The 27,823-nt window shown below is 38.4% G+C and overlaps 1 protein-coding gene across 1 annotated transcript; it reads right to left on the minus strand.

Annotated features, from left to right (window-relative positions):
• Window positions 1–335: 335 nt before the first annotated feature.
• NPHP3 (nephrocystin 3) lies at window positions 336–27,282 on the minus strand. The gene is made up of 27 exons (XM_048053030.2): window positions 26,773–27,282; window positions 26,307–26,432; window positions 24,965–25,115; window positions 23,281–23,433; window positions 21,863–21,996; window positions 21,473–21,633; window positions 19,489–19,636; window positions 18,848–18,922; window positions 18,136–18,315; window positions 16,636–16,739; window positions 16,110–16,224; window positions 15,089–15,232; window positions 14,434–14,531; window positions 13,865–13,967; window positions 13,167–13,249; window positions 12,007–12,145; window positions 11,022–11,186; window positions 10,236–10,333; window positions 9,297–9,419; window positions 8,690–8,879; window positions 8,308–8,549; window positions 7,068–7,143; window positions 6,463–6,590; window positions 4,055–4,295; window positions 2,148–2,273; window positions 1,519–1,634; window positions 336–1,315 (listed from the first exon to the last, which is right to left on the minus strand). The coding sequence occupies exons 1-27, from the start codon at window positions 27,118–27,120 to the stop codon at window positions 1,135–1,137; spliced, it is 3,948 nt and encodes a 1,315-aa protein (XP_047908987.2). The 5' UTR covers window positions 27,121–27,282; the 3' UTR covers window positions 336–1,134.
• Between the last annotated feature and the right edge of the window lie 541 nt (window positions 27,283–27,823).

Genomic DNA, 27,823 nt, shown 5'->3' on the forward strand with positions numbered 1-27,823 from the left:
GATGAAAAAAAATGGAGAAAAGTCACTTGAAAGGAAGAATGGTAATAATATAGAATTGGAAATCAGTAAGTGGGGAAAGTCTGAAAGTGGGGAAGGTCTAGAAATCAGTTTATTTAAACTAGAACTGATAAGGAAAACAGAGGAAGATTTTATTATACATGTTAAAAATCAGAACAGAGCTGTCAGGCTAGCTCAGACATCTGCAAATTCATAATACTGGCTTTAGGGAAGGGTATTATCACATCTCAGAGTATTTAAATTGATTCATACCAAATAAGAAGAGACTTCAAATTCCTTCTAGATGATTAGGCTATTAAAAAAAAAAATACAACAGGTACATTTGATTAGCATCTTTTTATTTGATGGCAACCTGTCACTAGGTTTTTCCTGCTAATACAAGCATTCTTGTATTTGAAGGGATTCAGTGAGATTCAGTAGTGAAAGTATAACGAAGGGGTTAACAACAAGGCATCACATCATACTCCTTTTCATGCTGTTTCCTCAGAGGAAGCATTTTCACTGAACACAGATGGATTTGACAGCAGCTTTACTTGTATATAATGATATATTTAGATATATTTGCTTCCAAGGGAAATCATTTTTTTTTGCAAAAGTCTTTTGAATGTAAATTTACTTAAAGCTGAAATTACACTGCAGGTAAAACTTGGGGTAAAACAGTATTTTGACTTTTTCAAAGTTATTAGAACTTTAGAAACAACTCTAAAAGCTTCTGAAAAAGGTTGATGAAATAAAAAACACATAAATGCACTAAGCCAGGCTATTACAACATAGAAGTAAGAACTATCCTATCAAGTACATACCATTGGTTTAATTTATCTTGTTGCAGTCCTGGTTCTTAGGATAAGAGGTATCAAATCTATGTTCTTCGTATTAACTATAAGTTGAGCAAGTACCTTATATGCATATTTGTATACAATGGAGGAAACTGACGTCGTACCATACAGTCTGCAAAGTTAACGTGGAAGGATTTCAAGCTTAAATTGTTTCCCTGTCATTCATGAAGACAGTCTTAAGTCCCAAAATAGTACTTTATCACAGGAAAAATAGGTTTTCCTAATAATTTTGTTTAAAAAAGTAGCAACAGAAGCTGCCTTTTCTTTGAGGAGGTTTATATCACCTTTGTCCAGGTTCCAGTAAGGTGTTTGGTGATAATGCACTTTTTATACTGAACGTATCTCCACTTGATGAGTGTCGAGAAGTTGCTTTTCCACCTATCAACAAAGTCTCTGCTTCTTTTATTTCCATAGCTCTCTTGTAAAGTTCAGCTGCCTTCTCAAAATCTCCCCCTTCATAGCTTGGGAGGACAGAAAAACAAAGTTGAAATAAACACATAAAACAAGTCTCACCCTTTGTTTAAACTGAAATGTACACCATGCAATCAACAAGTGTAATTAAGGCTCTCTACTTTCCTAATAAATACACAGGTCCATATGTTTCATTTTATCCACTGACTTTTATAGTAATTTGATTTTATAGGGCGAGAGCATATCATCTTACCTTAGCACAGCCAAGTTTTTCAGAGTTTCCCCTACACGAGGATGCATGTGGCCAAAGCTGTCTTCATAAATCTTCAGCGCGCGTTCATAAAGAGGTAAAGCTTCAGTCTGCTTTTTCTTTGGGTAGTAAGAAGTTGTTTGTTACAAAAGTACATTTTGTTTGTTTGTTTGTTTGCCCTACACAGTATCAACACATCCTAGATACAAATGCATGTATATTCAACCAAAAAGCTGCTTTGTGTTCTCGATGCTGTTGGCATTATGAGAAGTATAGTTGAGACTGTCAAAGCTACTGGCTTTTACTTGCAAATCCCATTCCCATTAGTCTGTTCACATTTAGGGTCTGGTTTTCCTAGGCAGTTTTGAAAATCTCAGTCTACATACCATACAATTCTTAGTTGCCAAATGCAACTCCTTATACTTCCTTAATTTTATCTGAAGCAGCTTTAATTACTGTTTAAAATCAGATAGGCAGATTCCTTCAATTTTTTGTAACGGATTCTAAGCATTTGTAGGTGCTATAAGGAGTTCTCTTCAAAATGTGATTAAGTTACTTTGGTATCGTTTAGGTACAAGTCATAAAAAAGTCTAAGATGGGAATAATAAACATGTAAGACATGAAGAACTTACCATCTGACAATAAAGAACAGCCAGATTCACCAAAGCAGTCGCTACGCTAGGGTGCTTGGGGCCAAATGATTTCTGTCGAATTTCAACAGCTAGTTCATACAGAGGAACAGCCTTATCGAGTTTTCCCTACAAAGAACACAGAAAAAACAATTTGGTTGTCCTTTTTTATCAAAATGATGATGGTAAAATCTTTTTTAAATGAAAAGCTTAGACAAATTGTAACTGTTTCCAAATAAGGGTTTAACTTTGGTCAATTCATAGTTATATTCTGCACAGATTATTTACTGTGAATATTTGTTAGGACTTTCCAAAATATTTTCCAAAATACTGAGCATATTCAACTCCCAGTTAATGTGTTTCATAGCTATGCCTCTTTCTTCCTTTTTTTTTATTTCATTTTCTTTCCACAAGTGTCTCATTCAGAAGACTGTTAAAACGAATTTTCAGTTGTACTTTTATCCAAGTAATTTTCACCATTTGCACCTTCATCCTGCCGTAAACGAGGGCAGAGAGCTTATTCTTAGACCTAAAGTGATGAAATTTACTGATGATATGGGAATGGTAATGTAACTGCCTTAACTTTGAGCAGTGGTGTCTGCACCATGTTCTTCGGAACAGCTGCAGTGTTTAATCCAGTTTCAAGTACCTGACAGTTCCCATTCATCACACTGACACCTTGGTTTCTAGCCTGATTTCTCTAAAATTCTCCTATCATATTCCAACTAGTTTTTATGTAGATTATTTTTTCCAGCAAATATGTTTTCCTTCCAATTTGGATCGGCACACACATTAACCAGCTATACTTGAGAAGTGTGCTGAGGTTTTTATTATTAGAATGGGAATTCTCATATGTAACAGCAATGACACATTTAATACTGCAAACTTTCATTGTATAATGTTTCATTGTAATTGCAAAATTCAAATCCAATTTTCTCATTTTTTTCAAAGCATCACCATGCCACAGTCTAAAGATGATCAGTAATTCATCTGGAAAAAATACTTATCTATAAATAATTGTCATTTTCTATATCTGATTCTTGTCCCTTTTCTTCCTTTACTCTTCCTGTGTCACTAGTTCACCGTGAATTTTAACTTATGCTCATTCAAACTAGAAAAGAGCTGTTAGATCCGCATATTGAGTGCTTTTGCAGTTTCTAGCAGCATCAAAAATTATAAGCTGAAGTGAGCAGAGAACACGGAATCCAAAACCATCTCATGCACATATTCATAAAACATTCATAAAAAATGATGAAGCATGGAGAAGTTTAGACTACTGTTTCTGCACACAGTGTATTTAGCAGGGAAGTAACTCTCGTCTTTCACTGAATCAACGTAAGCTGGAAGTGGCTTAGTCATGCAGCTTATTTGGAAAGTACAGTCTCCCTCATGAGCCTCAAAGCACTATCTCCATCATGAGCTTTTAAAAGTTATTCTCAATTTTATTGAAAAGACCAAGGTCATCATGTTAAAAAACAAACAAACAAAAACACTATTCCTACACCCCAAAACATGATTTTCCCATCAAGTCACATCTCATTAAACTCTTGTATATGGACATCATGTACCAGACAGTAGAGAACTCAAATATAGCTGGCAAGAGCTTCTCCAACTGCAATAACTGCACTAGCTTTTAACCAGATCAGAAGTTCTCCTTCACGGTGAATACCAAGCATGCAGGACACTGAGGGTATTACTCAAAATGGCTTACCTTTAAGCAAAGCGTGTCTTGAAAACACTACTGGGCTTTTTGGAAACAGACTAAGGCCACTTGACTGTATCTTTTATGCATGCGTGTACATTGATAGCTGACACAATTCCCATGGCCCACTCCTTTTGGACTGAAGACTGTAACATGGCAAGTATTAGCCATGTTAGGCGATGTGTAAAGGTAACAGGGTTGTGCTTACCATCTTTTTGTACAGCACTGCCAGGTGTTTCACCGTATAAGCCAAGGAGGGGTGATCTGGAGCCAGCGCTCTCCTCCTGATGTCTAAAGCTTTTTCGTAGAGTTCCTCTGCCTTGTCATAGTGCTTCTTCTCATTGTACAAGGCTGCCAGATTGTTCAAAGACTGCGCGCAGTCTGGGTGGTCAGGTCCCAGGACTCTTTCTCTCATTTCCAAGGAGCGCTTCAGAAAAAGCTCTGCTGTCCTACAAAGCACATTTATTAAACAGTATTTTAAAGCTGATAACATCTGTACAAGCTGAAGTGACTGTGTGAAACAGAATAAACTTAGCCTCGGAAATTGCAGAAATACATCTGGCAACAGACTTTCTGTTCTGGATAAGCAAATGCCAGATCAGCAATTCATTTAAGCAGTGAGGAACTATAAATCCCAGACACAGCGCTGCCACACAGGCTAACCATAAGAATGGCAGAGATAATTAATATATTCCAGTGTAGTACTGGAGCACCCCTGTACAGGACTGAAAAACCAGTCTAGCAGATTTCAGTAAACATTACACTAACTCCATAGCTGCTCATTACTTTAATTCAAGTTATATCTTCTGTGCAACTCCTCATAGCAGTCCAGTACTTTCACTGATAAAGCAATAGTGGAATGTTAGGTAAAGGTTCAAACCCATCACACATTTTTCAAGTAACTGAAAAGAATATAATACATATTACAGGGTTCAGCAGGTAGCTTTCATACCAAAGAGAGAAAAGACTGGAAGATGCTTGATGTGATGATCAGATGATCACATGTATCATATGTGATGAGATAGATTCTCATAATAGAAACTGTCTGGAAGTGACGGAGTGGAAAAGACTCTCTCTAATGTCACCATTCAAGTGTTTCCCTATCAAAAGCACACCTTTCATCTCACCAGTACAGTATGCTACTATTCCGTTATGGATCTGCAGTAGTTTCCCAAACAATGGCTGATTCCCACAAAATACTGGCAGCATCCATTATAACTAGGTAGTTTGTTATCCTAACAAACACACAATTTTGTATGACTCTATTCCCAGCGGGTTAGTTCAGTAAATCAAAAAAATCCATTTCATATTAGAGAGGAAAAGACCGTACATTCAATTCTGAAGCTCTTACACAAGTGTCAAAAGGTGTTCTCCCTACATAAGGACTAGAGGATGAAGTGCGATACATAGCAACTGCTAGTGACACACCCTTCTGGCATTTCATTCTAACTGTACCAAATGACCAAAAAAATTTGATCAATCTTGGACTTGCTGATTCAGAACAGACACACAATAGCCATTAAAATGACTTAAACCTACACTAGAACAAGGACTGTACTTTCACTTAGCCATGAAACAGTGGAAATATGTTTACTCTAAAAGTAGGTTGTGTTGGACAGGAACTACACATGAACAGTGTGGAATATAAAATGATCCTGTATGAGATAAGAGAGTGCTCCTCTATCATCAGTCACTTCGTGTGCCTTCATGAGGATGAACTGACAAAAACAAACACGCATTTCCAGCAGCTGTTAAAAACCAAGGCCTTCACTGTAAAAAGACAGCATTTAAAGGACGTGCAGATCCCAAATTACAATATACTTCTTGTAGTTTTCCAACAACTACTGGTAACTTAAACATCAGATATAGGAAGAACATATAAACACTTCCGGAAGTTACTCTGTGTTTTTTTGCTGTGCACTTTCTTCCTTTCCTAGAAAGATTCAGTTCAGGAGAGGAGGACATAAGGTGACTTAGAATTCACTCACAACACCCCCTTATAGACTGCTTTGTGGACTGAAGAAGCTGGTGAGAAGAATCTCTAACCATGTGTTCAGAACTGCTCTGCACCTTTTGTTCCCCTTCTTCAACACCCCCTGCTTAACTGTACCTGCTTTTAGAGCACCTTCATGCTGCTCTGTCATCTTTTGCCCTGAAAAGGCCTGCAGGGTAAGAGCCTGAGAATTACATCTGCAGTGAATAATTACTTAACTCATGATTTCTTGTAATACTGGCAAGTTAAGTGATGTGAAACACCAGCAATCCTGATGTTCAAGGATGAACAGTACAAAGGAGGGTGACAAGATAGCGAAGCTGAGTAGAGTAGGGCATACATTGAAAGAGAATATTTGCAACTAAGGCTAAATTTAACAGTGAAACAACAATTCTGAATGCAGGAAATGCGCTGAGTTGTTCATACACACTAATAGCATCAACTCTAGAAAATATGAGTGAATTTCACAGTAAACAAAAACAGTAGAATGAGTCAGGGACACCACCACAAAATGCATTTGATTGTGCCTCTACATTTAATGCTAGTTCTCCACACTTTGCTTCCACATATGATCCCTGAGTGGACATCCTGTCAGTGGATATGTCACAATGAATACAACTTACTCAAGATTATTCTGCAGGTAATAGAGGACTCCAAGTTCATTGAGGGTTCGAGCATTATCTGGTGTATCCTTGCCTAATGTGAGCTCTTCCAATTGCAGGGCTCTTTGACGCAGGAGAGCAAAGCCACACTACATCAAAACACAAAGTCAGCCAACCACCATTACTATTAAAGAAATAAATAATAAAAAGAAGGAAAAAAAAAAAAGGAAAAAAACCTCAGTATGGCACATAATACTGTTACTGGGATTATTCACTGCAATAAGGATTGTATTCAATAGTATTTGTAGGAGAAAGGCCTCAGTTATCTCCACGGAACACCTTTTTCCATTGCCATTTTGACAGCCAATTTTATCATTAACTCTGCACCCCCAAAATTTATAGACTCACTTACTTGTTTTCTACCTCTCAACTCTCTATCAGTTGCCCTGATTCACTCCAGCAGAGTTTAAAGGGCAGTTACCAAAGCCACTGCTAAGCCACTTCACTTGCTACGCCCTCAATTATCAAAAGCATTTCAGTATCAGATCTGTCAGCTCTGCACACACATTTCATCATCTTTTCTAACAGAGCCACAGCATTTACAAAAACATCAAATATTTCCTTACCAGACTGCCTTTCCGCCTTGCTGCTTTCTGGCGTATTTTGAAGGACTTTTTCCTCAACTGCTCAGCTTGTTCATATCTGAAAACGGTTATTTACTGTGTTAGAAGAATGCCAAGTGTAGCTGGGTATTCTGGAAAGCTTCTAAGTTACTTAAGCATACAAATCTGAAGAGAATTTAAGAATCTTGCCAGGTGGGGGGAAAAAAAAAAGAAAAAAAAATCACACTTTTTGTTCAAGATAAAGAATATCCAAAATGCTTGGGGCCAGACAATCATAGGATCACGGAACGGTTTGGGTTGGAAGAGATCTTAAAGATCACCCAGTTCCAACCCCCAGCCATAGGCAGGGATGCCACCCACTAGATCAGGTTGCCCAGGGCCCATCCAGCCTGACCTTGAACACCTCCAGGGATGGGGCATCCACAGCATCTCTTGGCAACCTGTCCCTGTGCCTTGCCACCCTCTGAGTGAAGAATTTCCTCCTAATACCTAATCTAAATCTCTACTCTTTTACTTTAAAACCATTACTACTTGTCCCATCATTACCTGGTTGAGCAAAACGTTGCTTTCTATCTTTGTTATAAGCCCCATTTAAGCACTGAAAAGCTGCAATGAGGTCACCCCAGTCTTCCCTTCTCAACTGATGCAGTCACTCCATTGTAGAAGGCCACCAGATTGGTCAGGCACAATTTGCCCTTGGTGAAGCCATGCTGGCTGTCCCAAATCACCTCCTTGTCTTGCATGTGCCTTGACATTGCCTCCAGGAGGATTCATTCCATGATCTTCCCAGGCACAGAGGTGAGGCTCACTGGTCTGTAGTTCCCTGGGTCCCCCTTTCTATCCTTTTTAAAAATGGCAGTGATGTTTCCCTTTTTCCAGTCACCAGGGACTTCACCTGACTGCCAGGACTTTTCAAATACGATGGAGAGAGGCTTGGCACCCCCATCAGCCGGGGCCCTCAGGACCCTGGAATGCATGTCATCGGGCCCCATAGACCTTTACCTGTTCAGTTTCATCAGAACCTGCTCCTCCTTCACCTCTATCTTTTTAGTTTGTTGAAATACTAAGCACATAAGTTGGCCCTTGCTGGGTTGCCTGCTACAAGAATACAGAGGGGATGCTAAGTTTTGCATTGGACATAATGAAACTCTAAAAAAGAACTACAGAAACAGTATGGCTTCAGGAAGAAAATCTGTTAAGTTACTTCTATGTGAAACAAAAACACCACTGTAGTCAATCTTACTTGTTCTGCTTTTGGTACAAGGTGGCAAGTGCATCAAGTTCACGGGCTACCCGAGGATGTTCAGCTCCATAAGCATTTTCTGAGATTTCCAGTGCCTGCTTATACAACTGTTCAGCATTCCCAAACTTCTTCCACTGAACATAAACTCCTGCTAGCTGGTGAAGTGACTGTGCCACCCTTGGGTGGTCTGGATCCAGTGCAGTCTCTCGAATCTCCAGAGACCGCTGCAAAGGAGCTACAGCCTGTAACAACAAAGTTCAGAATATGATGGCAGCAGGTATCATCTCATATACCACAACAATTTAACAGTTGAAACAGAAAGCACACACTGAGCTCTGCTTAATTTGCCTCCTTGCTGTTACAAGTCTCTAAATGTACTCACCTGACTGAGAAGACCTAGGTCCTTAAGAAACCGTCCCAGAGTCTCATAAAGATCAGCCAGGCAGATCATACTTTCCTCTCCCTCACAGCTTTTTTCATATTCTTTCAGAGAGTCAAAATACTCAGCTGCCATAGAGCTCTTATCTTTCCCAACCAGCTGCCAGTAACTCAGCAATTCTGCAAAATGTCCCCTGTTTTAACAAGGAAATAAGAAGCTCATCTTATCTCTGACACCTCTCTATTCAAACTGATGCTATGTTAGAAGAATAGGGCCATACGCATGAATTTTGTCTTTATGCTACGGAGTGTCTACAGAGACAATCCATGGAGACCGCTGCAGTTCAACAGCAGTATTTACGCCTTTACCAAACCCCCAGTTGTAAGAGAAAAGAAAAAATATATGTTATTTATATAACAACAGGGTCACCAGTGCATTAACATTTCAGGCTCTACTATTCAAGTTCCTTCGATCTTGATCTATCATTTTCTGATTTATATTTTCAAAGAAATAATTATTCACGTGCTTGACAAAACCAAACAAATGAAAACAACAACAACAAAACCCTTTGAAATGTTTATACCCGCCGAAACAGCAGCCACCTTTGTACCTTTTGTAAAGGTTCTGGGATACAAAGAGATTCAAAAGACAGTTGTGTAGCTTTTGCTTGTCACCCTGCTGTTGGAAGAGCCAGGGAAGTTCATCTGCACTTCTCCAAGTCACTCTGTCTCGACTATTGAAAGAAAAGCCATAAAAATAAGAACTCTGAGAGTCCAAATACTACTCATCGATTTGACGTGAAAACTAGGCAAGTGTACAGTTTCCATACCTGAATATCTAAACAGATTACTATGAAACCTATCCACTCTGTTTTCTCACATCTTCATATATTTTCATCTTAGAGGGCCCTGGAAATCCCCGATACCCCACTGGAAGCTGCTCCTCCCTCCCACATGGGCTAATCTGTGCCAGCTAGCAGAGTTGTAGCCCTGAAGAACTGTCCTTTTGTACCTCCCTTCTACAGCACGCTGTGGCCCTGTTGGCTTTCTGTTACCCAACAGTGCATGCTCTGAGATGCAGTAAACAGTAGCCCACAGTTGGGACACACTACCTGAGGACTGTAAATGCAAATCTGTTTTCAAGATGGACATGAACTTGTAAGCCTTTCAGCTTATTGCTTGCTAAACACAGGTAGTCTCTTGTCTCTTCAAGTTCCAAGCAACCTCAAACTTCTCAGCATTTACTAGGAGTTAAAAATCTACATGGGGTCAGTCACCACAAAATAAATGATCTATTATAAGTTCATGCCCTAGTTTATCACACGGTAATTTCTTTGCATGCCTATTCCCCTCAATATAAAGTCCTCAATCTGTTCCAAGATTAAAAAGCAACAGATCAACAATAAACTGGTCAAATGACAATTAGGGTATTGTAGGGTCCTACTGCTGTGGTAATTTACTAAACCAAGTAGGAGGTATATAAAGAAAACAAAAATATCCATGAGGCATAAAGCCTGCAGTTTAGTACATCTTGAGGAATTATGACCCACCTTAGCTGCATGGTGAAATAGTCCACTAGTTTTTGTCTATAGGCAGAAATAACATTTTCACCTTCTTCCATGTACTCTAATCGCACCATCTCCCAAGCCTGAAAGAGAGTACCAGACAGAGAAAGAGAATGCATTCCATTTGTTTAGTAAGTCACCCTTATTAAGTCAGATAACACACAGGGAGCTATGCAAGATTATTTCTCTTTTTAATTAAACAAGTCTCATGTTATAATAAAAATCTTTCAATGCCAAAAGCGGTACAAACATTGTCTTATGTTATACCAAAGCTCTGGTTATTCAGGTAACACTCCCTCCCTCAATTCAGCTTGTTTTTATGGAACTAGTGTTTTCTGGGACACCCTGAGTTAACATCTGATAGGTCAGAAGTTTCTGAAGGCTCGAAATGCCAGGTTTTTAACTGCTGAACTATACTGACCAATAATGGTAACACAGGTGTAGTAGTTTTCAAGGTGATTCTAACATCAGTCCAGAAGTTAAGGAAAACAGATGAGCAAACGCAGATGAAAGGCTACCTAGTTAATAACAGAACTTATCTTAAGAACAGTAGGGACTTGGGGTGTAATAAGGCAAGGATCTGTAAGCAACTTAACTTCTCTGAGAGAAAGAGAAAATGAACTCTGAATGTAATCAGGTGTAAAGTTGGGTGAACAAAAACAGATTGAAAAGCCTCCAGCATTTACCATAATATGGTCAAGAGCAGAATCTGTACAAAGCTTTTGCATTGGTGGAGTTGCACTTGCATGTGTTTAGAATTTAAAAAATTACCTGGAGATGCTGGAACTTTAGCAAACCACAGCCATATGTCAGCAAACACATTTTGTGCAGGCTGTGAACAAGCAAGGCTAACACAGCAGAAGACAGTTCAGGATAAAGTTCCATCAGCTCTGATTCACTTACACCATTGTGGCTTACACCAATGACACACAGTATCTAAGGTAAAGCAGAAAAAATAGCTTACACAGTTAGTCAGCAATATTTGCTGCAGATCTCAGATTACTGAAATCCAAAGAAAAACATCGTGCATTACCATCTATAACTTTATACGACACAGAAAAAAAAACATTTATATAAACCCTTTCCCTTTTCTATCCTCAAAGAAAAATCCTCAGTGCTACTAGTTCAATATTCTAACAGATAAAGCACCAAATGGGACAAATAACTGACATCTGGGACAAACAAATGGTTCCATAGATCTTCCTCTAAAACACTTTGGAGAAAAGGTAACTCCATTATCATAAAAAACTTCAATCCAAGTAAAATATGCTGAAAGCCCCATGCTGACAGCACCAAAGAACTTCTTGCAATCGTTGAGTATCATGTTCTAATTCAAAAAATATTCCACTAAACAGGGAAATTCTGCAGAAGCAGGAAGAGGAATCAAAAATCTAATAAGCTGTGCCCTGAATTCACAAGATACCATGCTTTGATTAGATTTACTATGCTTAATGTAGTTAATCACTGGATCAGGGGACCAAAGGAAGTGCTGATTCTACATCACATCATAGTGAAGAAGTTCTGTTTTGTTCTGTGAGATAATGATTTAGTTTAAATTTAACACAGAGGAGTCAGATGTTCTGTACTTATGCAATACATAAAATTAGATTAATACAATTTCCTGTCTGTAATTAATAATGACATAACCTCTGAATCATACATATGAACTAATATGAATCAGTATTTGCCTTTAATTTAAGAAAAACTCTTTACAGTAAAGAATATATATTTCCTGTAGAAATCATTCTCTGCTTACCTCTCTCAAAAGACCTTTCTCCTTATCACTCCGCAATGATTCTTGAATTGATCTCAGAACAAGCCTGTACAGGGACACTGTGTCTTGGCATTGGAAACACTGTTGAAGGGTTTCATCAATATTTCCTGTACTTCCAACACTGAGCAGACGGACAAAAAGGACGTGCTTTAGCATATTACATTTCTTTGAGCACGATGAACTGAAACTACCAAAGAGCTCTGCGTCAAAAATGCTCTGAATTTCCTACTGGGTTTATAAGGTACACAGCACCAGGCAACATTAAGACCAAAAGAGGTGAATTTCTTAAGCCACCTGCCATCATATTCTCTGATTTTTCTAAATAACTGCACCATTTTTATTTTCAAGAAACAGTATGTTGCAGTGTTCTTTCCTCCAGCAGGAGCACAGAGTAAGAACATCAGGTTGGATAAAGGTAAAACCTCACGTTGCTGTTGCACCTAATGCATTTACAAAGCATGTTTTCCAGAGCAATTAAGCATTCTAGAACACAAAACAGAAACAAAAAAGAAAGAAAATCACCCACAGTAAATTATCATCTTCTGTGAGTCTCTAAATTAGAAACGGAGCCTTCTCAACAAGATGAAGTCTAGGTTAATACTAAGCCAACGCACTTAAAAGTATTCTGTTGCACAAGAGGGAAGATTAATTTTCTCCACAGCAGAAATTACACAGCAAAATACCACATGCAGGATGTTATACTAAACAATTGCTAAACTCCCTTTCAGCCTTAAAATTTATGAGGCAAACTATCTGGTACATCAGTAAATACAGCAGACCTGAATTAAACCATTTAATGAAACAATACCAACATTCTCCAAATGCCACTAAAAAGCATTTAAGTAACTGATATATTTGAAACAACAAAAAAATAGAAGAAAAACAGAAGAGTTGAAGTCAGAATGATAGTCAGAGCTCTCTGAATTCACTTCTTATCAAAATGGCAGAGATTATTTACTCCCTGATCTTTCCTCCCATTGCATTCCCCAGTCAGTGAAGGGGTGAACTTCATACACTGTTCTGCTGTTTTTTCTTAATGGGATTCACTCTATATTAAATTAATATATTCCAAAATGCTAGCAAATCTACTTTCAACCTTCTAAGCTAGTGATGAGCATAACTGCAGAATCATCTGTACCTACCAAGCAATGGTTTTGCCCAAAAGAGTGACATACAATGCATTGCAAGTTGTGGCAGAACGACAATGTCTCTCAAGCTTCTTCTCCTACAAGATTTTAAACAAAATCTGTAAGCTAAGACAAAATTAACCACACCAATATGAAGTTCACCATTTGACAAGAAAATAGAAGTTTTAGATACGCTTCTATGTGTAAAATCTGAAGAGTATGACATGAAACTAGTGCACAAAATACTTCATGGTTTACCAGGCATAATACAAGCTAAAGTTTCCCTTCCAATTTAAGGGTAAGAGTTAGCATCTATTCATTACATCTCTAAAAATGAGAACTACCATACAGCATTAGTTTTCAAGGGAACGAGGTAAAATATTTTTCCACCACCTAGACAGTGTTATATTATTATGCAATACTAAACCTTCTATGATTCTAAAATGAAAAGAATATGTTTACAGCAATATGTGTGACTGTACAGTTTTCCTGTTAATAATTTACACTGTTCCATCTGTGCTTTGGTGCTATGAGCCACAAGGCAAAAAAAAAAAAAAAAAAGTAAAGAAACACTCAGACTCTATGCTGAACAGTACTATTTAGTTAATTAAATAAAATACTTTCTCTTGGCAGCTGTACTGTTTCATCTTTCCATGTTTTCATTAAAAGTTATAGTGGAGTTAGGTACTTCAGAAAAACTGCAAAAGACATACCTGCTCTTTAGTCAATTTAACATTTGCAGAGTTACATTCTGCACTAATGAGAGATTTAACATCTTTGGAATTCAGTGGATCAAGATGAAGAGTGGGCCACAACCTTTGATAAAAGAGAACAAAATTATATTCAGACTTAATAAATAGCACACAAGAGGAGAAGAAAAAAAAATGACATCAAAGTTCTACGGCTTTTTAAAGATTGATATGAAACCAGTAATTGAACTTACTCCCTGCTACTAAGAAATTCTAGTCATCACAAGCCAATTTCAACTTTTACCCTTATTCTGGATCTACATCACAGTATTGCAGTTCTTGATGTGCACGTGACTGATCCTCTCACATAGAGTCATGTGGATAGGTCCATCAGAGTAAAACAAAAATCTGGTTTCACAACAGGTAAAAGCTGCAGTTGCAACAGAGGAGCTTTCCTCCTCCACAACAGTTGCAAAACCTTATCTATTGATTACATCTCCAGGCCTTAATAAATCTGACCATTTGCTCTTAAACTAGTAACTGTAATTATTTTAAGCAAGGCTACTGTGAAACATCTCAGAAATGTAACATACCTCCAAGCTTGTGGACATGTTTCTACGTTCACTGATACAATCACTCTCACATTAACTGGCAGGGGATCTATCAGCCATTTCATATGCTTTTCAGCTTGCTTAAAAACAAATTTTGATTATTTAATACAAGACTTGTTCAAAACAAATGCCAGGAGTTGATAGGTTTCATTAATTGCACAGCTCAGAGAATGGAGTTTTGAATTCTCCGGTGTCCTTACAAATTGTTCATGATCTGATTCTTGAAACAGTACTAAATGATCCATTAATACTTATCAACACGACTGAACATTAAATAAAGCAGACAGAATACTATTGCTACAGTGTTCACCTCATAAAAACTGGGCAATTTACAGGCCCAGTAAGTAGTTCACAGCAACAAACATCTGCGTAAATAATGTACCTGGGCTACTCAAAAATAAATGTGTTCAGGCAAATAAAATTAAAAACAAGCAAGCAAGCAAACACCCATAAAATACAAATTTCATCTATAAAACTGACTATTTTAACTCATCTGCACTTATTGCAAATTATTTTTACATGTGCTCTTCACAGCAAAGCAAACATTAATATTTCTGTTACATAGATATAGCTGAACTTATTACAGTAGTGAAAGTTTATTTTGGACTGACAAATGACAAGTATTTTGAAAACATACCTGTATTTGGTCAATAGAATCAATAATTATAATTATGCTGCCCTGATGGCGTGCAGAAAGTTTCTCTAGCCAACGTGGAAATTCTTCCAGAAGTTTAGCTGGATCCAAGGTCAGAGGTGACACTAACCAGGAATGTTGCATAAGCTGCAAAATTGTAAACATACATAACAAATTCTACCTTAAAAATCAACTAACAGAGTTGAAGACAGACCTATAGACACGAGAAAAAAAATCGTAAAATCTTGGGGTAATTGTTCTAGTCAAATTCACACAGGATTTTTTTTTTTCTACTTTATTCAGAAAGCCAGCAAATGCAGAACAAAGAATATTTATTGAACTCACTACATAAATTCTAGAGAGATAACTAGAATTCACACAGTGGACAAGGGATCTGGAGACTTAAAAGGACTTAAAAGTTGCACAGGTTAAAAAAGGCAGACTTCTGAAATACATGAGAAAATTGCAAGGAGCACACGATTTATCTAAAGGTTTTAGTCCTGTGAGGTCCTTTCTGCCACCATCTGGAGGAAAAAGAAAGCTCAGACCCTAGCAGAAAAATACTCCTCATTCATTTCCATATATCGCACACATATTTACATATATTCCACCTGATCTAACACACAATGGAAAAATAAATTAGCTTTTTAGAGAGACTAGTCTAGGACCAATACTGTGCCAACTGGCAAATACAGCCTCAGGTTTCTAAATACATAGAACAGAAACCACCTACCTCTCTCATCAGCCAGATGGGAAAAAAAAGTTTGGAAGAAGCTTATATGGCTTTATAAGCCATCAAGATTGGTCACTAGAAGCATAACTATTATGCATATCCCAGAGATACAATTTAAGGGATCTTCATTCAATGTGTAGGATCAGATTCCCCCCTTCTATAATGCCTTACACTTTCATTACTTGTACTGGATGTAGAAAAACCTGTAGAAGTTTTTCTTCTGGCATACACAGAGACAATATCACTTTCCAAGGAATCATGCAATGCAGGGAATGTCATAATGTAGCATACCTTTAAAGTAAGGCGTTTAATTATCAATGCAGATTCTGAACTGGTAGACATGGGCCTCCCAACAAAGTGGTAAAGAATTAGAGTGTTTGGTGAATGTTTCTGTTGCAGCTGAATCCTAAAGAGAAAAACAAAAACAAACAAACAAAAATATCTAACAGACTACATTTTTGCACATATAACTCAAAAATAATCAGTTTTGCCAAGAGGGTAGAATGTCTGAGCTAGAAGAGGTGATCGGCATTTACTTTACAAAATTGGGTAGATGTTTTCTGAGCTATAATCGAATCTTTTATCCATTTCCATTTTTGCTCTCCCCAGTACTGGCAGCCATTAACAAATGCCCTTCATGGCAATGGATAGTCACATGATACTGAGCTTGTTAGAAGTAATGGCACTATCGATTTATTTTAATGGCAGCAATCCTATCATAGTCTACAAGTGACCATAAAAAGGATTTCTATGATAAACTATTGGGTCTGATCTTTCTTTCCCTTTATTTCAGTAAAAAAAAATAAAATGTCACTACCATTTTGACAGAAGGAGAGATTTCCCAGAACCTGGTCCTCCTGATACAAGCAGAGGTGGAATTGGAGCTGGTGCTGCTACTAGGTCATTTAGACGTTCAAAGTACTGTAAAAAAGACACAACCATTACAAATATTCTACTGTTTAAGGAAAAAATACGCCACTTGTTATTGTAAACCATCTAAAAACTAAATGTATGTACAAGTTTATTAAAGTAGGGTAATAAACACTAAAATATAACTCAATGCAGATTGAAAGAACTTTTTAATGAAACATTTAAACCACAAAATTTATCATCTCTTTTGAAGAAAATGTAAAGTATATGAACATTTTTTCCAAAACTTGATTTAGTAGGGACTTTCAGTGCTAGTACACCAAACTGGTATTAATATAGTAAAGCCTTTGGGTGCCATTTTAATTCAGCCTTTCCCCAACACACACCATGCCCCATCTACTCTACTGTATTGGATATGTTTGTCAGGACAAAGCCTTCAAAGTTTGCATCTGCCATAACATTATGAAGCTGTAAAGCACACGCGCGCACACACACACAAAGCTTTCTTTCACCACATGAATGGCCAAGAATGTTATAGCAGAGCTCAGAACGATTTAAAACAAAACAAACAAACAAAAAACCACACACCCTTCATTCACTTAGGAGAAATATTTTGTCTGCAAACAAGAAGTGGAGGCACACTACGATACACATATGTATCTTTCCTTTTAACATTCTATTTTACGGTTCTAATATGTAGTAAAGGTGGCACAATCCTCCAACCACTTGTTAATATATGAGCAGTGAAGTAAAAGAATAAGTTGTGCTAATAACATAGGGATCCTAATACCTTAAACCCATTAACATAGAAACTGCATCCTTACATTACGTCCTAACATCAAAGAATATTGCCCAATTCAACTGTGACATCATCACTTTCCATGACCACTTCAACATTTTTTCTTCCTACATTCATTCTACTTTCTCTATATATACATCCGTTCTTGGCACCCCCAAGTTTCAAAAAAGTTATTTTATACTGACTTATTCAGCAGCTCTTTACTTTTAAATTTCTGATATTATTCTCACATATGTATGGTTGTACAATGAGGTGAAATTTTTCATTAGCCATCTGCAGAAAGCCTAACTCCAGTTGTCAAGACAGAGCTCCAATTTCCATTTAAAAAAAGACATTCAGAGTTTTTCCTAATGACACCCGAAGTCTAGCTGGAGGACACTATTTCTGGCACACAATGGTTCTTTTCCTCAGTGTAGAAACAAAAACTGCTTCTTCATCAATGCCATTCAACAAGAGGCAAACTGGCATCTCTCCCAGAAAATAAATATGCCATCTACATAAGACATATGGCTTCTTCTAGCCTAAGGAGTAGCAGCCCCTAGGAGGCTCTCAGACACAACTTCTTTAGCAGAACTACATCTTGCCTCACAAGAGATGGAAACAAGCGATGGCTTTCTCTTCATCCATATACATTTCCAGTATACTTACTTTCTCAAATCCCAGCTCACATGTTGAATTAGAGGCCTGCTGAAAAGCTTCCATCTGTTCTTGTTCATCATGTGCATCCCACAAGACATCACCAAAAACTTCTTCTTCAGGAGCAGTGGACTCTTCCTTATTACCCAAATCTTTGCCTTCTGGTTCTGTCATTTCACAGCCCAATATATCCTGAGTAAAAGAAAATTGCATGGAAACAACTACAGCTATAAATCTTAAAAGTACGGGCACATATAGCGTTATTGTCAGTGCCACTGTGTGCAATATGCTCATTCTCTTTCATGCCGGCAGAGAACATAACTAAATGAGCTATTAGATGAATCCAAGTGAACTCTAAACACACAGGTCTCAATATACCAGTTTTAGTCTTCTCTAAGTGGAAGCAACTCACATTAAGGAAGGATACTGAGAATCAGCTATGTGATCTTTCATTATCCCAGGATATGGAACATCATGTTAACAAAGAATTTAGCCCATCACTAGACCCCTTGCTCTGTTATTTCTCCTTCTGTTCATAAAAGCAGTGCTCAGTTCAGGATATTTTTTCCCCACTTTAAGTTTTCCTTGCTTGCCAGGTATGAATGATAAAACACAAGAAGACCCTTTGAGTTACATTGAAGCAGCATATTGCAATCACTGACAGTATCTGAGATCATAAATCAGAGATGGAACAGAAAAAGCTGAAATGCATCAGGTACCCTACCTGTTTAATAATCTTTTCTACACAAGTATAGATTTTGTGTGTTCCTTCCTCCACACCTCCCACATGATCAATCATCTGAAAAGGTAGATGACAATGCATGAAGCAACTCTGAATCCAACCGGGAACAATATTTAGGACTTCCAACAAAAGCAATTTGCAACACATTTAAATTCCATTCTGTTGTACTCCTTGTGTAGGATTCACTTTACCTAAGCATTTAGAAGTTGGGCATTTAGTCTCAGCTGTTCTTAACAGCCCCCTATACAGAGAGAGATGATAGGCCACCGATCTGTTTTTGGATATGAGGAATCTCTCTGGAGATATGCTTCTCTCTGCAGTGTCTGGAGAGGGACCTGAGATAAATACCTTTGCCATTTACATGGCTAAACACAGATGAGAAATTCCATCCCTATAACACAAGGACTTTTTTTCAGTAAAAAAGCAATGGGATTTTTTTTTCCCCACTAATGAAAATTTCACAATCTTCATAAATTTCAGATTCATCTACCTGCTCATATAATGAGTATCCAAAGCAATAAGCATAATGAAATTTCTCCAAATATCTGGGACTACTAGCACTTGATCTTAGTTACGGCAAGAAAGTAAGCCTTTCAAAATCAACAGCCTTTAAAATACTGTACCTTTGCTTTGTTCACACAAGAAATTTGCTCAATTAACTGCTGCACTGAGCCTGGGCTGACTCCATCATCATCCATTCTGTGGTAAATCAGACGGGGTTTTTCTTCGGGATTTTTCAAGAAGGCTTCTTCACAGTCCTCCAACAAACAACTAGATTGGAAATCAGCATTCTTGTGCTATATTACACTGCTGTAGTAAATAGCTCAATCAACACAAGCTCCGAAGGTGGGTTTCACTGCAAAATCTAATTCAAAAGTCATATCTATTTACAACACAGACGACCAAATATTTCATCTGAGAACTTAAGATAAACCCTGAAGCAAAGAGCAGTTATATGAAAAATGTATGCTACTTATACTATAAATATTAAAACCATTAATTCTTTGGCTAACGCTTTGTAAATTAAAAGCTGATCTTCCTGTCATACCAATATGCAGAGTGAAAAATAATTGTCTTGCAAGGAAAGAACATGGATTCACGCATGATTAACAAGCATCATATATATGTTTTGCTGTTACTTCTTTGAAGGCTGTTCTATTCTTTGAAGAAAGAATATACATTACAAGGAAAAGTCCTGTAGTGTTTGTGAGACATAGGATAGTCTCTTAGTATACAGTAGTTGAAAAGCAGAATTAAACTCCTCCAATCTGAAAAGTACTTAATATGTGTGGAAGAAGTGATTCCATGGATATCACACCCAGCAATCTATTGCTGTTCCACAAAAAGGACTATACAACTTGGGGATGCTGACAGTAGCAGACAGGATTTCTCTGTCTTTTTCTTATTTTCTTCATATGAGTACCTTGAGCTTCGTCATAGATTTTATAAAAGAAATAAATAAGTGAACACTGTTGGCAGAATTTTTTTTTAAACACTTGTGACCCACACACATAACACTGGGTTATTTGGCAACAGTGTCCCCTTGAGGTGGCAATGGCTCCTCAGCAGCAGACACTTTCTCAGAGCATAAATGTACGGCAGTTCTAGCCCAATTCCTCTAAGAAAACAAATCAAAATCATCTGTGGTACCTTGCTGTTCCCTCATGCACTCCACTGCTATAAATCTTGTCAACTAGTGTTTAAGCCAGCCTTTAGTTCTCTGGGGAAACAGGTTTTACTTACAGAAACAGTAGGTCTAGTTAATACTCTAATAAAGCAACAGCTGTGAAATCCCCAGAGTTCAAAATCTAGCCCAACTATGAAACTTAGAGCATATCAGTATTTTCAGATTTATACTTTCATACAGATGTTTTGGAATGACCACTCCAAAATCTTTAATTTTTATGTTTTCTAATCTCTTGTTTCAGCAAAATTTATCCCTACTTCCCCCAAAACCACCAAAATCAAACTCTCTGCCCAAAATTCCCAAATACACCATAGAAACACAATTCTAAAAATATCTTCAGTTCAGGGTTTTTCATTTAGAAATTTAAGTGTCTTCTTCTAGAAGGTTAGGCCATAACTTACCGAACAAATAGAAAACATTGCACCACCGTGTGTCTTAAAATATCATGAGTTTAGTAAATTAAGTTGTAGAAAGCTAGCATAAGGTACCACAACGAGGAGCCATGAAATTAGTCCAAAAAGGTGACAGAGATAGAAAATAATGTGTGACAGAGTAAAATCAAGGCACATGTAAGGATAGATAAGTAAATGAAAAACACTGAAGACATTCATGCCAGCCATGTGAGGGACCAGCGGAACAGCAGAGAGCTGATCTTGGAAAGCAAAGCATTTCCTTATTATGAAGGCATCTTTCATGCTGAATTTTAACAGAATCTAAAGATAAAGGAAAAAGTAAATGACCAAAACTGATACATTCTTTTAACTGTGTGCACTAGTAAACTCGAAGTTTGAAGGAGTACGACTTAGAAGATAATATCTTTGGAAATGTACTGAGAAAAGGATCTCATACATTCTAATAAGCTATGCACTCTGCATAAATTACCAGTTTCCATTTACTTTACCAGTCTGGAAAATACTTACCTTGGCAAAGTTAGATGTAGGAGCAAAATGACTAATGAACTTTTTTCAATTTCCCATTTTCTTACATCCTTAAAATGATTTTCATTTTCTGCTGGAAAATGAACAACTTGAAAGAAGTAGCCCATTGTCTCACAGATTCTTTGAAGTTTTGGTGAGTAGTTCTGAAAGAAAATTTGAAACTGCTTTAGTAATAAATCTGTATAGCATCAAGGACCTACTAGATAAATCTTTTTTTTTTTTTGTCTATGCAGTTTCTTCCCCTGAAGTCCTTGAAAAGACTTTCTCTGAATTCACTGAAATTAGGATACAGCTACTAAAGCTTTCAAGAAATATTGGACAAATTTCTGAATAAGTATCCCAATGGAAACAAAAGGTTTGTGAGGTACTCACTTTAATGAAGATCTCCACTTCTCGTTGAGTCTCATCAGTATTAATAATAAAACATCTTACTGTGTTACTCCACAGAGAGTGAGAAAACAGAGGAGTAACCTGCAATAAACTGGCGACAGCAGCATCCCAGTCATCTGCCAATAAATAAAAAAAAAAAGTCTAGAGATCTCCACATTGACTACACTGGATGATGGATAAGCCATCACCTCTTAACATCATTAATACTACATTTTGTTTAAAATAGTAGTAACATTTTTACTCTATTTTTATTTTTTTAAAATTGAATTTAGAGAACACATACCATCTGATAACGTCATGTAATTTGATAATGTGGCAAAGAGATATTGTTAAACGTGTATTATCATTAAAATGATATTTCATTTAAAATAGCATTGATGAAACGTATGTATAAAAATCAAGTCAACAGCTGTAAAATAGATAAAATATGCAGAAATAAAAACACAATCAAACTCTTTTTTTTTCCTCATATCTACATGTATTTCAATTAGACCATGTTAATTAACGACAGTGAAACATTACAGGAAGTGCCTCTTCTTGAGATAAAGTCAATAGCCTTCTATATTTGTACTGTACATCAATTCCCTATAGAAGTAATGAATTTTAAAACTTTCTTAGGCTCTCTATTTTGTGGTTGAACATTCTTTCAAGCCAGGAATAGGCTTCCCTTTCAGTACCACCTGGCACGATGAAAGGTCTAGTATATGAAGCTGTCACCATCACAGAGCAGACCCTCCCCTCCCACTTTGCAGGCAGAGACGTCTGAATCAGAGCTTGAAGGACTGAGGAAAAAAGGGAGGAACAGCGATGCACGAGGGGTTCCAGGGCCAGGACAACAGTGAGGGAAAATAGAGAACCCGAACCCCGTTTGCAATAGGCTATTTGGGAAATAAAGTTCAAAAGCAACAATTATCGATAACAAAATATCTAACACTGATTCATGTAAAAAAGTATACATCTCGGTCTTGCAATCAGATTTAAATGAACAGCACCCTAATCAGAGTCAGAAACTATGCAAAATCCAGCGAGAAAACAGAGATATAGCTTATGCTAATACCAATGTAACATTCACATTCAGGAAGCTGGAGATTTGAATCAAACTGGAAAAAAGAATCCCAGCAGACACTGAAAGAGGTAACTATCTTCCTTGATCAACATGAAGAACAAAGTATTTGGTTTATTCACAAATAGGCACTGTTCACTGCTGTTTGCTAAAATCACTACTGCACGTATAATAGTTATATATATTAAATGCAACTTGCTATTTAAAACTACGGATTCCTTTTATTTTTGCAAAGAAACTTTCCAAATAATCCTTTAGTCAAATTAGCTAAAAATGGACTGAAAAAAAAATGGCATAAACGCATACAATCCCAGCAAAACAGGCTGCCATTACTTACCTCTGTTTATATTTGCAAATGGTCCCTCAACATCTATGGAGCTATGAGCAAATTCAGGCCCTCTGAAAGACTGCTGAAGCTGCATCATACTACCCATGGATGGCTCACTTCCCAGGGCTCCTCCAGTCCAATATTCAGATTGTGCCCCAGCAGCTAAAAATGGAAAAGAAAAAGAAAAACAAACAAACAAAAACCTCTTTTAATTATCATTTAAAAAAGTAAGTAATCAGTCTTAAATGTTCCAGCTGAAATCTGAAATCTACTGTCACATGGTACTGATCTTTTTTTTTTTCCTCCTTTATCAGATTTGCTCACACCTCCGTGTCCTGTAGTTCTAAACGAGTGTTTGTCTGAAGTTATTGGGAAACCATCCTCATAAAGGATGTGGTTATTTGCTATTACTTGTTATTACTTGGATTGCTCACATCTATTGGGTTCAAATGCTGACTTGGATTACAAATCAGTAAAACAGTTCACAGTATTGCTGCAGTCATTTGTACACATCACAAAATTGACTACTTTTGTTCAGGAATGTTCCAGAGCTGAAAGAATGCAAAGGGGCTCTAAGTCAGGATTGAAATACATTTTCTGTGCTGTGTGAGACAGCTTTTGCAGCATCTCTTCATAATACACCCGGATTGTGCTTCTGCTGAACTATATAAACACTAAATAATCTTTAGTGGAGAAAACTGTGAAATTGAAAAAGACTTACAAAAACATAAGAAGGGAAGTATGAATTCAAAAATGAATTTAACACAAAAGGCCAAGAAGTTATATAAAAGAAGACTATCTGTACCACTACAGCTCAAATGGACAATTGCTATGCAAGGAGACAATCACTGCATTTTGAAATGTTTCTAGTTTTAAACATCACATATTAATATTGCTGACAAGATGTGATTGTTGATATATCTCAGTAAGCAAAGCACATGTTATGCAACAGCACTTGAATGCAGGGTTTCCTCAGTAACCCTTCATGGTGCAAGAAGTAAATGGTAGCAATCCTTAACAGTGTCAAGGTGTTAACTGTCTGCTACGCTTACTGCTCAATTTTGAATCAGATACAAAGCGACGTAACTGATCACATACCTATCTGAATCCCTCCCGCATTATCAAATACCTCTTATGGTATATACAATGCTTTGCCTTTTGTATCATTAAGTTTACTAGGGTTTCCCTTTCAAAAAATTCTTCGATGAAATTACTCTTTTGGCCAGTTCATGTTAAATATCTATATCTGCTACTTTGAAAAGTACAGTAGCAGAGATTGGGGTACTTCTTCATCCATAGTTTTAAGTCTAAGGTTCCCTCTGGTTTCAGTTGTGCTCTTCTGGATCCTTTGGAACATAACCTCTCAGGTCTAGAATAAGAAAGCTCAAAAAAGCTTGGAAGAGACTACAAAACTCAGAATTGTTCAAAGAACAATTAAAAAAAAAAAAAACACGAGTCACTGTGTCTAGACAGTGCTCTATTTTCTACATTGATACCTGCATAAGACCAGAAAATTGGGTTTTCTCACAATATAAACTAGGTTTGTAAAGGCAGCTCCTTTTATCCTTGGAAATATTTTATGTTGCTTTTCAAGCTGGATTAATAAACAGAAGATAAATAGTAAACCTTCTGCTTTACTATTCATAGCCTTCAGTCATGTTTCAACACAAAATGCTAGGGATGAAATTCTTACCTGTAACATCTGTACAATTGTCATCAGAATCAGACTCTTCAGGATCAAACACTTGGATTCCCTGGGCCTGAAGTCTCTGAAGTTTTGCTTCTAGCTCTCGTTTGGCCCTCAGTAAGTCCTGAATCTCATTTTCTTTAGTTTCTCTAAAAATCTATAAGTGGAGAAAAACATAAGATTGAAATACACACCATAAATCTTTTGAAATTCAGTATCATGTTCCTGAATTCCTATTATGTGCTCTCAATTAGAAAAACAACTTTCTAGCATTCTTTTAGCAGGGAAAGGCTAAATGTGAACAATAAAAAATAAACATAAGTCTATAAATGAGCAGAAAACATAGTTTAAAATGTCTAATTTTAAAATCTTACCATTTTCAAGCTTAGCATACTGTTCTGAATGTTAGGAGTCTGCATTAGTATGGGAAGCTCATTAAAAATGGCAAGTAACTTTCTTGACCTTTTAAAGTTTAGTGTCTTCAGAATCACCACAAGTAGTAATTTGTTTCAAAGGTTCCTTTTTATTTTTTCCAAAAATAGAACACAATCAAGTATCTCTAGCAGTCCAGTTTTTAAAACACTACCATTGTAAGGGGAAGAAAACAAGAACCTAGATTTAAATACAAGGAGATGAAATCCCCTTCAAGTCTCATTTTCTTAAATTAACTCGAAAAAAATTCTCTTTTAATTTATCTGCTAAATATGAACACCTGTTACATGTAAAGATATCAAGAAGCTTAAAACAGTGCAAAAACAAGGCCTATTGCCCTGCTTTGGATGGTGAAAATATCATCATCTGCAGCAAGGGAAAAGCATCAGCTTGGCCTTTCAAGTCATCCCCCAAAGAAGTGCAAAGGCTTTTCTCTTTAACTGGCTGTCATTTTTTTAGCAGTCAAAATAGATGTACCAATACACATCTCTTCAATGTAACCTAGTAGCCTTAAAATGCTAAATACAAATATATATTGAGAAATAATAAAATTGTGTTTATATGTTCCTTCAGCACGTGTCAGTCTGCGGCACACATTTTCCTGTCACTCTCAGGTACCAAAATTGCAAGAATCTGTGTTGAAATAACACAGGAATTTAGCTGAAAATGCATCACTGAGTATCCTCCTTTTAGTATGTAAAAGGTTGTTTTCTATTTTTTCTCTGTTTTATAGGGAAGTTTTAGTAAGATTATTTTGAAGAAAATAATCAGCCAAGACCATGATACTGCAATCTTTTTAAGATGGAAAGGTCCCCGTAAAAGCTGTTGGAAAGGAGTTCATTTGGGAATGTGACCAAGTAATATATTTATCTTTTTTTTTGATCATTTTCCCAGGGAAAGAAAAGTCAAGCCATACCTTAAACTGCCTTTTGACCTTGTCTCGATCATGTTCAAACGTTGCAGCTCTCTCCATGGCTTGGTATTTAGCTTCTAACGCGCATTCTTTCTCTCTGAGTATTTTCTGGTAAGTTTTCTGAAGTGCCTGAAAACATTTAACACACCGTTGTTTTTTTTTTTTTTTTTCTGAAAGAGCAGAATAGCCAATAAAAGCCTCAGCTTGTCAAAAACATTCCCGATCAGGACAGCGCCAACCCAGCACCCTACAACTCTCCCTGCTGCAGAGGAGATGCAGCGCTCGGCCCCGTCCCTAGAGGCGCACCTTGGCCACACCTTGACAGCTCACCAGGGTGGCGTGGGGACATATGCCACTTCCCCAGCACCCTGCCTTCCTCGGGAAGGAAAAACCACCGCGCTCCTCGCCTCCCCGCCACAGCTCTCCCGTGAAGCGGGGCGAGTGGTCCGAGGGGGCGGCGGGGGGCTACCTGCAGCTCGGCGCGCAGCCGCTTGTTCTCCCTGTCCAGCTTGGCCTCCTTCTTCACCATGGAGGCCACCTCGTTGTTCTTGCTGACGCGGAAGATCTCGTACTCCTTCTTCAGGCGCTCGTACTCGGCCACGCACTCCAGCTCCTGCACCGAGGCGGTCGACTTGAAGCTGGCCCCGATCAGGCCGCCGGGCCGCGAGGCCCCGACGCGCCGCAGGGAGCCGCGCAGCAGCCGGGCCTTGGGCTTCACCTCCACCGGGATCTCGCAGGCCTCGCCGCCGCCGTACGTGTCCTCGATCACCTCCCCGACCCCGCCCGCCGGGCTCACCAGCGACGACGCCGTCCCCATGGATAACCCCCTGGGTTAACCCGGGGAGGGGTTAACACCGAGGGGAGGAGGAGGCGCCGTTCCCGGAGGCGGCTGCTCCCTGCCCCAGCAGCGGCCCCCTGCCCCTCACCGCTCCCCCGGCCCCGCCGAGCCGCGGAGCCCGCCCAGCCCCGGGGCCATGGCTGGCTCCTGGCGGCGGCCGGAGGAAGGGAGGGCGGGAGGAAGCCGCTGCAAGGGCCGCCTCCCTCTTTCTCTCCCTCCTTCCCGTCCCGTCCCGTTCCATCCTGTCCCGTCCCGTCCCGTCCCGATCCGCGGCGGGGGGGGGCGGCTGGCGGTGGTATGGGCAGGGAACGGGAAGCTCTGAGGAAATGTGGGTTATTTTCAGGTTTTGCCTCAAAATAAAGGAGCTAAGCTGAAATCTAACGCCGGGAGGGCGTGTGGATCATGGGAAAGGAGGGCTCGAAAGGCATATCTCCGACGATGTTCACAAGGAGCAGGGTGCAGGAGGGGTGCCTGCTGTGCCCCGGGCACGGCAAGCCCTCCCGGTCGCCCTGCCGCCATTTTAGCGTTCCTCGGGCAAGCCTCACGTCCCCCCGAAGCCGCCAGGCCCTGCCGAAAAGCCAGCGAAAGTTTTCCATTTTCTCTCCAAAGTATGCCACCTCACGGGGTCTGTCACTGGCCTTGAAAGCCACACAATGCACCGAGATGATATACAGGTTTATAA

This window comes from Anser cygnoides, chromosome 2 (genome assembly GCF_040182565.1).
Source record: "Anser cygnoides isolate HZ-2024a breed goose chromosome 2, Taihu_goose_T2T_genome, whole genome shotgun sequence".
In the NCBI taxonomy this organism is placed as follows: domain Eukaryota; kingdom Metazoa; phylum Chordata; class Aves; order Anseriformes; family Anatidae; genus Anser; species Anser cygnoides.